This window comes from Zootoca vivipara, chromosome 8, assembly GCF_965207765.1.
Source record: "Zootoca vivipara chromosome 8, rZooViv2.hap1.1, whole genome shotgun sequence".
NCBI lineage: Eukaryota > Metazoa > Chordata > Lepidosauria > Squamata > Lacertidae > Zootoca > Zootoca vivipara.
Window position 1 is genome coordinate 60496598 of NC_142591.1, and position 12601 is coordinate 60509198.

The 12601-nt window shown below is 44.8% G+C and overlaps 1 protein-coding gene across 9 annotated transcripts in view; it reads left to right on the forward strand.

Annotated features, from left to right (window-relative positions):
• RALYL (RALY RNA binding protein like) overlaps positions 1 to 12601 on the forward strand; it is a 258264-nt gene that overhangs the window by 206705 nt on the left and 38958 nt on the right. For all 9 annotated transcript variants that reach the window (XM_088675666.1, XM_060277725.2, XM_088675667.1 and 6 more), the window contains 2 exons: positions 6698 to 6773; positions 10625 to 10657. In XM_088675666.1, coding sequence (XP_088531792.1) covers positions 6698 to 6773; positions 10625 to 10657 — 109 coding nt within the window. The remainder of the gene's footprint in view (positions 1 to 6697; positions 6774 to 10624; positions 10658 to 12601) is intronic.

The following is a 12601-nucleotide window of genomic DNA, read 5'->3' on the forward strand; positions in this document are numbered from 1 at the left end:
AGATGGTCATCCAACCTCTGCTTAAAAACCTCCAAGGAAGGAGAGTCCACAATCTGTAGAAGGAGTTCATTCCACTGTCAAACAGCTCTTACTGCCAGAAAGTTCTTTCTGATGTTTAGTTGAAATCTCATTCCTTGTAACTTGAAGCCATTTGGTTCAGGTCTTAGCCTCTGGAACAGGAGAAAACAAGCTTGCTCCATCTTCTACATGACAGCCCTTTAGAGATGATAGATAGATAGATAGATAGATAGATAGATAGATAGATAGATAGATAGATAGATATAGATAGATGATATATAGATCCCTTTAGATATTTGAAGATGCCTTAACAGTCTTGCCCTGTGGCCACCTATAATGCATGTGATGTCACAAACTGGGCTTTCTTTCAACTTCACCTCCATTCACCCCCACTTTCCCCTGGTTCAAATCAAGATGGGAAGGATTGAGTGCCTAGGGCCAGAAAAATGCCCCATGTTGTCCTGGCTCTGTAATTATCTGAGGCCTAATTCTATTGGGAGTAAAATCCTCTTGTGAGTTGACCTCTCCCATTTTGTCCCCCTTCAGTCTGACACCAACTGTGTTCTGCCTGGAGTGCATTGCCAGTTACTGTATATTTGTTTGGCTAGGTCAGAAGAAAAACACCCAGAAGATGTTCAGTTTTACAGATTAAAGTCTATAAACGCTGAGCCGCAAGGAATAAACATCAAGATAGTGCTGACGTGTTCCCAGAGGACATGAAAATGCCAAAGAAACATTTAATGTGAAAATGTCTAAGAATACAGTGACCCGGTCAAATGTCTGCGAATGGAAAGAAAGTCTGATAGGAGAAAAAATATTGAGACTAATGTTACAGCCCCAGAGATCTCCCCTCCATGTCAAGTTCCTCAGAATTTCATTTCTTTCCCCTCTCCTTCCCAACATATAGCTTAGCTTTAGAAGTTCAAAATGATGAAAATCTGTGACCTTAACATTGCCATATTAAAATATTGTGGAAGAGTGGATTTATAATAAAAGATCACAGGATGAAATTTCCATTTTAATTATAGTCCACAATCTCTGGAATCCAGACAGAAGCCTTACACAGGTGATAACATCCCATAATCATTTCCTGCAATACTGTGAGGGGGGTTACCTACTGTTATTATTTTCTCTTTTAAACAGATACTTTTGAAAGCATCTCAGGTACATATTTAAAACTGAGGATGCGGTTTGACCTTTCATTTAATAACGCATTTATCTTAAAACTGCTGAAGATTGCACGGCAAATAATAAAACCAACTTCAGAAATCTCATGACTGCTCTTTATTGAAGCAAAGGGATCTGTGTAACAACCATCTCAATGCATTTTTGCCGAGACGAATTTGCCTGTTAGCATAATGTAAAAGCACCAGGCCAGTGCTCTTCTGTAGCAAAATGCCATGGCTCAACCCTCTCAGCTCGCATGGCAGCATGTTTGGAGAGGGCAAACTGCAGTGTTCTGATGAGTCATTGCAGCAGCATTGTGAGACATGTTGCCCCAGTGTGGTTGAGTGGTTCAAGGGTGGAGAACCAAAAGCCCACACACTAGTCATTGCCCACCAGGATGTCCAGTTTGGTCCTTGAGGCCGTTTCCCGTAACCATGCCCATCTCTGAATCGGCTGATGTCACTGATGGGACTTCAGATGAGCAGGGGTGCTTATCTGTGGTATTATTTCAGTGTACCATTAGATTCCTGGTACCAAAAAAAACCCCAAATAAAGCCACCTCCTGTGATTTTAAAAATGTTTTTAAAAAAAGGAATAGGTGATGAAGGATCCAAAATATTTGCTAAATTTTAGGCTTGGGGGCAAGCTACGCATGATGTATGCAAATTGATGATCATGTTTTCCTAACATATTTTTTCTTTAGTGGAAAGGTAGATGGGATAAAAACATATTCCAGTCAATAGATAGCTAAATAAAAAACACAGGGGACTGCTAGTTTGACTGAGGAAGGTCCGTTTAACTCCTTACCTTTTGCCCTAATTTAAATGGCCCCTAGTGCCCCTGCTGCGTTGAAATAAAGGCAAACAACCTTGGGAGAAGTTAGTTTGACTCCTTTGTTTGTGAATTCTAGAAGGTCTATTAACACTGTGACATTGGTCGTAGAACAGGAGAAATATTGTGTGGCTTTTCCTAAACTAATTTTTGGGGCAGAAGCATATGCAGAAGAGTGGGGATGTCATTTCCCCACTTCTTCAGTAATTTCCTCTGTGTGTGTATATATATAATGAGACAGTATTTATTTTTCCTTTGCTAGAAAGATTTACCTTAGTTTGACTCTTGAAAAAGAAAGCTCAACTAAAATTAATAGGATCTGTGTCCTTAATGCATTCATGAGGCAGGGCTAGGAGGAAATGGGAGACAGTGACTGTGATACATGAAATACAACTCAGTGACTGTGATATATGGGCAGGTAAAAGATGTGAATGTAGCTAGACTTTCAGATAGACGTTACTGGTGGGTTGTTGTTTTTTACTCTGAGTCAGGGTGGTCCAATGTGTGGGCCATTTTTGGTGGCCCTAGACAGCATTTCTCTCTCTCTCTCTCTCCCCCCCTCTCTCTCTCTCTCACACACACAGCCCCCTCACTGCCTTCCCAAAGCCAGGTAAGCGAAGCACTGAGCTTTGGGAAGAAGGTGTGAGGGCCTTGACAGGGTCATAGAGTCCTCCCTCCTCCATCCCAAAACCTAGTTAGTGCTTTCCCAGCTTTGGGAAGAAGGTGGGAGTGCTCTAGGACCTTGTGTCTCCTTCCCAAAGCTCAGCACCTCACTTAGCCATCTTTGAGAAGGCAGCATAAGGGCTGGGGGGGGCATTACATTTATTATTATTATTATTATTATTATTTTATTTTATTTTATTTATTTATACCCCGCCCATCTGGCTGGGTTTCCCATGCCACTCCGGGCGGCTTCCAACAAATTCCAAAATACATTAAAATATCACAGATTAAAAACTTTCCTAAACAAGGCTGCCTATAGGTGTTTTCTAAATGTCAGGTAGTTATTTATCTCCTTGACCTCCGATGGGAGGGCGTTCCACAGGGCAGGCGCCACCACCAAGAAGCCCTCTGCCTGGTTCCCTGTAGCTTTGCTTCTTGCAGTGAGGGAACCGCCAGAAGGCCCTTGGGGCTGGATCTCAGTGTCCGGGCTGAACAATGGGGGTAGAGACGCTCCTTCAGGTATATAGGACCGAGGCCGTTTAGGGCTTTAAAGGTCAGCACCAACACTTTGAATTGTGCTCGGAAACGTACTGGGAGCCAATGTAGATCTTTCAAGACCGGTGTTATGTGGTCTCGGCGGCCGCTCCCAGTCACCAGTCTAGCTACCGCATTCTGGATTAATTGCAGTTTCCGGGTCACCTTCAAAGGTAGCCCCACTTAGAGCGCATTGCAGTGGTCAAAGCGGAAGATAACTAGAGCATGCACTACTCTGGTGAGACAGTCTGCGGGCAGGTAGGATCTCAGCCTGGGTACCAGATGGGCTGGTAGACAGCTGCTCTGGACATAGAATTAACTTGTGCCTCCATGGACAGCTGCGAGTCCAAAAGGACTCCCAGGCTGTGCACCTGGTCCTCAAGGGCACAGTTATCCCATTCAGGACCAGGGAGTCCCCCACACCTGCCCGCCCTCTGTCCCCCCAAAACAGTACTTCTGTCTTGTCAGGATTCAACCTCAATCTGTTAGCCACTATCCATCCTCCAATCGCCTCCAGGACATTCACTGCCTTAACTGGTTCTGATTTAAAAGAGAGGTAGAGTTGGGTGTCATCCGCATACTGATGAACACCCAGCCCAAACCCCCTGATAATCTCTCCCAGCGGCTTCATATAGATGTTAAAAAGCAGGGGGGAGAGGACGGAACCCTGAGGCACCCCACAAGTGAGAGCCCAGGGGTCTGAACACTCATCCCCCACCACCACTTTCTGAACACGGCCCAGGAGGAAGGAGCAGAACCACTGTATGACAGTCCCCCCAGCTCCCAACCCCTCTAGACAGTCCAGAAGGATGTTATGGTCGATTGTATCAAAGGCCACTGAGAGATCCAGCAGAACTAGGAAACGGCTCTCACCTTTGTCCCTAGCTGGAGATCATCAACCAGCGCGACCAAGGCAGTTTCAGTCCCATGATGAGGCCTGAATCCCGATTGGAAGGGATCCAAATGGTCCGCATCCTCCAGGCGTGCTTGGAGTTTTTGCCTCACTCCCCACCACCACCACCACGTGACAAGGCACTGTGTGGCCTGCAAGTGCTGTGTCAAAGTACTCTTGCAGCCCACTAGGTATGAGAAGTTGAACTGCCCTTCTCTAAGTAATGGGATCACCTCTCTGAAAGTGGCTACTGCCAGGTAGAATAATCCCAAGAGATGGAGGGGTTTGGGCTGGGTTTCATCTGCTGCTGCATTTTGCCTCTTGTAAAATGGTTGTTGCAGGCAGTTGAAGGAAGCCAGTCCCCAGGGCAATACGCAAATTTCCTTAATTCCACAAACAAACTGGCACAAAAAGACTGATAGTGTTTGGAGGTAATGTAGAAGCCAGCTAAGATGATTACTTGCCTTTAGTCCCGTAAAGTTAATGGAATGAGAAGTACTTTGGCTTAAGTAGTTTGTGATATGAATAGTCAATATAGTAAAGCACTGCTTCATCCAGCGCTAACTCAATTTGGAATTTTGTATGATTTGATTTGCAAAACACCAGTGTGCAATGCCTGTTCAGACAGTAAAGGAAGGAAGAGAAAATGACCTAAAAGAAAACTATAAACTAGAGACAAAAAAAAAAACCTTGGAAAATGAATATGAATAAGAGAGAGAGGACTGCATCTCAGAAATGTGGGTCAATTCAGTTGCACATTTATCTGGTGTGATGATAATATTTGGGATAGAGCAGCAGCTGAAGGCTGTCTGGGGTGGGAGGGAGGAAATACAGAACTTTTGAGAGGTGACATGGTAATCAGGTATACTATTTAGACCAGGGATGAGAAACCTCCAGCTTGTGGGCCAAATTTGGCTCAATAGGTCTCAATTTGGCCTGTGAGGCCATTTCTCCCAAATAATGTCCACCTACCTTATACCTCAAATCAGGACAGTCTCGAGCAGGTCGGGCGCTGAGGCGCGGAGATCGCTCCGGCGCCCCTGCCCTTGCAGTGTGCATCATGGCTTCCGTGCGGCTTCGCCGCGCAGCGGCCCACCTGCCGGCCCGGCGCCCTAGTACCCCACCCCACCGGGACTATACCTAGAGCCGGCCCTGCCTCAAATCCTATGCTCTATCAGGTGTGGGGTACATGGAGATGCAGCTGTATTGGTTATGCAATCAAGTTTCTCGTGGGCAACTTGATCACACAGCTGATCCCTGCAAAAAGAGGGATTGAAGTCACCCCCTCCATCTGCTGATGAACTGCATGACTGAGCTGCCTGCAGAGAATTCAATAACGCAGCTGATCTCTGCAGAAAATATATTTGCAAGCCCTGTACTCAGCACTTCCCAAGTGGTAAGCATATGGCTGTGTAAGCCCTTTGCACAGTTCCCAAGCACCCAACCACCAGCTGGCTGTCAGGCAGCTTTCACAAGCACTGTGCAAGGGACATGGGCTGGTGGGTGGGACAATTCCCTGTTCATCACCTGATGTCATAATGATGTCAGGGTGATTGACAGGTGGGTTGCCTCCCCTGCCTATCTTAGCTGTGTCACAGCCAATTGGGACAGATAAGGATCTGGTCTGTTGGGTCAAAAAGTTCCCCACCTTCCGAAAGAACTCCTTGCATGAACTGCAGCAAAGAGGAATAAGTGAAGCCACCAAGTGTAAGGACCAGGAAGGGTTATGGCTCAGTGACTGAGCCCATGCTTTGCATGCAGAAGGTCTGAGGTTCAATCCCCAGCATCTCCAGGTAAGGCTGGGAAATATCCTCATCTGAAACCTTTGAAAGCTTCTGCTGATCAGTGTAGCCAATGCTGAGCTAGATCAAACTATGGTCTGACTCACATGTCAGCTCATATATGTTTCCCGTGTTCAATCCTTGACGTTTCGCTAAAAGGATCAGGTGGCAGGAAATGGGAATGTCTTCAGGCTCAGATCTTAGATGTCAACAGCCAGCCAAAGGAGATAAAAGTGGGAGGAAATGGACCAATATTCTCATCTCGTCCAAGTCAACTTCCCAACGTTTCTATGAATGAGGCAGAATGAAGATCTTATGACAGAACAAAGTGGGCAGAAGAGTCAGAAAGAGCTGGGGACATAGGAAAAATGTAGGAAGTGTGGATTAGGTTTCATTTACAGGCAGCAATGAACAGATTGGAATTTTTAGTGGAATTACTCCTGCTAAGAGCCAGTATGGTGTAGTGGTTAGGAGCGGTGGACTCATAATCTGGTGAACTGGGTTTGATTCCCCACTCCTCCACATGCAGCTGCTGAGTGACCTTGGGCTAGTCACACTTCTCTGAAGTCTCTCAGCCTCACTCACCTCACAGAGTGTTTGTTGTGGGGAGGGGAGGAGATCATTAGCCGCTTTGAGACTCCTTAGGGTAGTGATAAAGCAGGATATCAAATCCAAATTCCTCCTCCACCTCCACCTCCTCCTCTTCTTCTTCTTCTTCTGCTAACATTCCATTTCACAAATTATTTTGTACAAGCTCTCCCCACCCCCTGCAGTACATTTTAATTTAGATCTACAATATGTTTGCTTTCAGACATCAACATGGCAGGAGAGCCCAAACCATACAGACCTAAGCCTGGAAACAAGCGGCCACTTTCAGCTCTCTACAGGTAGGCTCATCTGCTCCTTACACTACCTAGGAACAGCTTCTGAGTCGTCAGGGTATGTTCCTCATGACGGTGAAAAATTATCACTTGAATAAGGGTTCATCTTGCAGTCCCTTGGCACAGGAACCTGGCCAGGAAATAAATAACTAAATGACGGCAACTTTGTCACCCATTCCTTGCCTCACTTTGATATTTATAGCTTGACATTCACTCCATTGTGGCTTTCCCCCACCAGAGAATTGCATTTTGTCAGCACAATTCATAATCTGCTGAGTTCCTTGTCAATACAGTGGTGCCTCACTAGACGAATTTAATTTGTTCCACGGGTCTTTTCTTATAACGAAAAATTCGTCTAACAAATCCCATAGGAATGCATTGAAATTTTTTTGATTTTTTTTTTTGCCCATAGGAACGCATTAATTGAATTTCAATGCATTCCTATGGGAAACCGTGATTCGCTAGACGAATTTTTCATAAAACGAATTCATCTAGTGAGGCAACCTCCGCTCGAAAAAACCTTTCGTTAAGCGGAAATTTCGTTAAGCAGGGCATTCGTTAAGCGAGGCACCACTGTATTAGCAGAGGAAGGAGGAATTCAAACATAAAAGCTCTATCTTAAGGGTGTTAGGAAGGCAGTCTTCTATTGTTTTTTGATTATGTACAAGTAAGCATGTGCTGAAGTGACACTGGTTGTTTGCATTAGAACAGTCAGCCCCGTTTTGCTATGCCAAGTCTGACAGGCTCATTACAGCTTGTTGATGCAGGGTAGAAAAAAGGTCAGCTGGCATCAGCTTTATCCAAATAAGTATTAAGGCAGCTAGGAGAGCAGTACTTGAAGATGACAGCTGAACGTATTTCCTCATACTAGTGCTGTGGATCTCAGGGCTGTATCCATATTGATCCAATTCTGTGAAAGACATCAGATAGGCAAATCTGTTGCTGAAAAGCGGAGATCCGTCAAATTTTATCATCTTCAAGTACAGGTGTTCAGAGCAAAATAAACTAAAATACAACAGAGCAGGGGTGGTTATTGATTGCTGGGCTGCTTTATTTTTTAGAATACTCACACACATATTTATCTGTCAGAATTGTTTATAGTCCTCCCTTTATCCAAAGATTCTGTGGATGGGTGGGGTAAACATCTCAAAATATGAGCTAGTGGAGTGTGGGAAAAGGAAATTGGGGGGCATTGCAAGATAAAATATAACAACCCTGTCTGTAGCTGCTTTGCTGCAGATCACCCTCTCTTGGTGGCATCTTACTGTCAAGGCCTTGCAAGACCAGGGCTGGAAGGGACAGAGGTGAGAGTACATAGCCCATGTCAGGCCAAGAGAAAGAGCCAGAGCACTGACTTAACATGGGGGGCCAGAGACAAGTCCAACTCCAGGTCCAAAGCAGCCAACAGTGATCAGAGAGACCACAGGCAGATATGTTGTCACAGAAAGTAGATGGCCAGGTTCCAAAAGGAAGACATGGGGCAGGATGATGGCAGCTGCAAGTCTAGCCTAGCACTGAATGATGGAGACTCAATATGCTACAGTTGTATAAGGCCAGCAAGTATCCCATTGGCTCTTCAATTCACCTGGCCTGCCTGGCCTGGTGACTGTTGCTCCTCACTGTGTCCACGATCTGGGTGGTGCTGCAACATGAGAGATACCTAGCCAGCATGTAATTCTCTCTGCTTGAAAGCTTCCCATGCCCTGGCATCTCATACTTAGTGATGAGGCATTTGAGGTTTCAGGGCATACTTAGTGATTAGGCATTTGAGGTTTCAGGGCACAGAGTGACTGCAGATGGTGTGGTTCTTCAAGTGTCTCAGCACAGTGATGGAGCATACTTAAGAAACCCCAAATGTGTCATGAATAAAAGCATTTAATGTGTGAAGGACCAGTGGCTTCTTAATATTCCTTATTAAATTTAAAGGTCTACTCATAAAATCCTTGATATTTGCTATGCTTAGTCATACCTATCTTCTTTATATAGAGAGTAGTAAACTTATGTATATTGTTTTAGAACGACGTTACAAGTTTTCTTGGCAGATAAAAGTAAAAGCTTTACAATTAAAACATAAGTGTAATAGAGAATACACTTTATCAGCAGGAGAACAATGGAAAGAAAGCTATGCTGGATTGCTATTCATAAGGAACCACCCTGCAAAATTATGGGTGCTGAGAGGTGATGAATAATGTGTGAATAAACCCCACGTTTAGAGCATATTCTTTTCCATGTATCGCTGCAGTCTTAATATCTTTATTTTAGTTTCATTGCACTAAATTACTAATTTAAATTAAAGAGCAATTTAAATGAAAGGCCAATGAATAATTGCTTTCCTTTATTGCCTGAAACTCTTTGAAGCAATTTACTGTATCACTACAAATCACCTAAAACCATTTAGTCAAATATACTAAGGGAGGGTCAAATGGAGGGCAGCTGTATTTTGAGCAAATTGAATCTCAACTCTTGAGAATGGATTTCAACCAGATTTTTAATTGCAGTGATTTATCCATAGGCCATCACACATGCAACATTTCCCTTCCCACCCCGCTCCCTTTCTTTCAGAGAAATGCACCCCCAATTATATCTGACTATTTTATCTGACTATTGAAGTTGTCCCTCTTGCCTTTATTGCAAAACTTTATAACTGTCCATTTGCTTCTGTTGGTCTTTGTTACAAAATTTTGTATTCCTTGCTTTCCTCTTTATATTTACTGGCTGCTTCTCCTTAATGGAGCTCAAGGTGTGATATACATTGCCCCCTGCCATCCCATTTTATCCTCACAACACTGAGAGATAGAGACTGACCCAAGAGCAGCTGCTTCGTGGCTGGCTGGGGATTTGAATGTGGGTTTCCCCTGTCGTAATCCAAAACTCTAACCACTACATCACAGTGTGTAAAAGGTCCTTTCTGAAGTCCACTGGTGTTGGTTCATGGGCGTTGGCAGGGGGGCAGGAGGGGGCAGTTGCCCCCCCTAGAAGCAGGGCCGCTGGCCAGCCTGCCCCGCTGCCCACCCGGTGCCGTCTCCCTTCTCCCTGGCTGGCTGTGGGGCGGGCGGAGGGAAAGCCAGGCAACCGCTTTGCGCAGCTCTGGGGCTTTCCCTCCACCCGCCCCGGCGATCGCAGAGGGGGAGGAGGGGATCGGAGCAGCCCGATTTCGGGCTGATCCTGGCGCCCCCTCGCCTCTGCCGGTCGAGGAGGGGGAGGAGGGGGTTGGAGCAGCCCGAAATCAGGCTCCTCTGATCCCCTCCTCCCCCTCTGCGATCGCCGGGGCGGGTGGAGGGAAAGCTGGCTTTCCCTCCACCCGCCCCACAGCCAGCAAGGGAGAAGGGAGCTTTCCTTGCCCCACTGTGACCCCTCCCTCTCCCCTTGGCCCCGCCCCTTGGCCCCCTAATTTTCATCCTGGCTACGCCCCTGTGTTGGTTCAAAGATTTTGGAACCCTTGGGAAATGTAGATGCCAGGTGAAAGTGGAAAATCTCAAGTGTGCAAAGGAGAATTCCCTCACACTGTTCATGACTTTCTTGGGTGCTTCTGTCCATCATGAGGATGGTGTTCTGATGATGGTCGTGATTTTCTGCCAGACTTCAGTCCTGGAAGATGCCCAGCATTGCCCTCCTGTGTGCCCAAAGCAGGATTGGGAAACCTGTGGCCCTGCAGATGTTGTTGGACAGCAACTCCTACCAGACCCACCTGGCATGGCCAAGAGCCAGGAGTGATGGAAGTTGGAATTCAGCAACATCTGGAGGGCCACATATTCCCCACCCCAGACTACAACATATAATGTCAACCTTGTGCGGTATGTTATCTATGCATTTTTTTGAATATATTTACCTATTTTACTGCATTGTTTGTTTAACAGACTTGAATCGAAGGAGCCTTTCCTGTCTGTTGGGTGAGTAAGAATCTGTAGCTGAGTATTGTAGTTTTGTTTTTAATTTCACAGGCTACCCAGCTTTCTTAATGTCTTCAACAAGATTTAGGGTTTAATACCACCATTGCTTTACTGTGGCACTCATTAAAATTTGGGGGGATGGGGATAGAGGAGTGATCACAAAAAGCACTGTATTACACACACACACACACACACACACACACACACTTTGGTTGGAGACTTTTCTCAGAAACTATTCAATTATACATAACTGGTGTAGTTCAATTTCCAACTACGGTATTGCCTTGCTTAATTTGAAGGTCTTATCACAAAGTGAGCAGCTATGCTGGTTTATTTAGTAGTACACTTAGCTGCAATCTATGTAACATTCGTACTGGGCTGATGTTTTCTCTGATTTACTGGAAGTGAAATAATTTTTTTCCTAATTTCATTAACTTTTATTAGCCATAAACATATGATCAGATGAACATCCTAGCCAATTGTTTTTCCTCTGTGTGACCTTAATATATACCCTGAATACTCTTCATAATGGAAAAAGTCAACCGAGCATAGGATCACGTCCCCTTCCTTTATTGGTTACATTATTGCTTTCCTCTTCTGTTTCTGTCTCTTTCCTGTATGTGTTATCCAAAGAAATATTTTTGCTTGTGCTCTTTTGCAGTTGCATAGAGACAACCATTTCCTTACCAGTTAATTTTTGCATTTTTTGTGATATTTCACTTGATGTAAAACCGACTTCTAGAAATCTAGCAGAATCTAGCAGAGCCTACGTAAGCCTTGACTCAAGTGCTCCATCTTCCCCTTTCTTATTCCAAAGTAGATGTAATAAGAAGTTCTGTAGCAGAATTTCCCAAACTTGGGTCTCCAGCTGATTTTGGACTACAATTCCCATCATCCCTGCTAGCTAGGAATGAAGGGAATTGTAATCCAACAACCGCTGGAGACCCAAGTTTGGGAAACACTGTTTTAAAGCTGCTGCTTTGGATTTTGAACTTCCTTCCCCATGATATTCAAATTTAAGGAAGTGTGCCATGTTCCACCTGTGCTTAGCTAACAAACCAGAATATCAAATCATAGTTTGATCCCAGTTTGCTTTATCTATCCATGGCTAGAATACACCACAATTCCTATGCATTCAGATATCCCGAAGTACACAAGCATACCTTGGAGATATTGTGAGTTTGGTTCCAGACCACTGCAGTAGACTGAATATTGCAATAAAGCGAGTCATTCATTTTTTATTTTTTATTTGTTTCCCAGTACTGTACATATACAAGTTATGTTTGCACTATACTCTGGCTGCAGTGGCAGGAGGGTGAAAACCATAGCTCCCAAGTTTTCCCTTTTCTCGCGAGGAAGCCTATTCAGCATAAGGGAAAATCCCTTAAAAAAAGGGATAACTTGGCAGCTATGGTGAAAACCCACTCCAGCCCTAGCCAACTCCACCTCCATGGTGTGGGTGTGGGTGTGGGGCGGGTGCCTTCCTTCCCCTGGAAGCAGCCAAGCTGCCTACAGCTGCAACCCTGTAGTTAGTTAAACCTTTTACATTGGTACGGACAGGAGCCTGTTTATTCTGAAATCTCCCCAGCACTTGAAGAAGAGTGGGAGGCAGCCGTTGGAGGAGGTTTTCTTAAGAGACCTGGCTAATTGCAGTCATATTGCACTAGGCAAGTAGCTATTTCAAACAAAGGGTTGTTTTCTTTAGTGGATCAGACTCTCTGAGCAACAAGCACTTTAGGCGAATTGGTTTGAAGTGAGAAGGCTGAGCCAAGATTACCAAAAATAATCCTGCAAATTAGCTTTGCGAACCGGTTTAGCCGGTCAGATTGGTTAGAGATACAAGAAGGCTGTAATTAACAGCAGTGATGGAGTGAGTGTTTTCACATCTATATCATAGCGGATTCTGATGAAGATCTCAAAGCAACTATGCATAGGAGTAAAGAA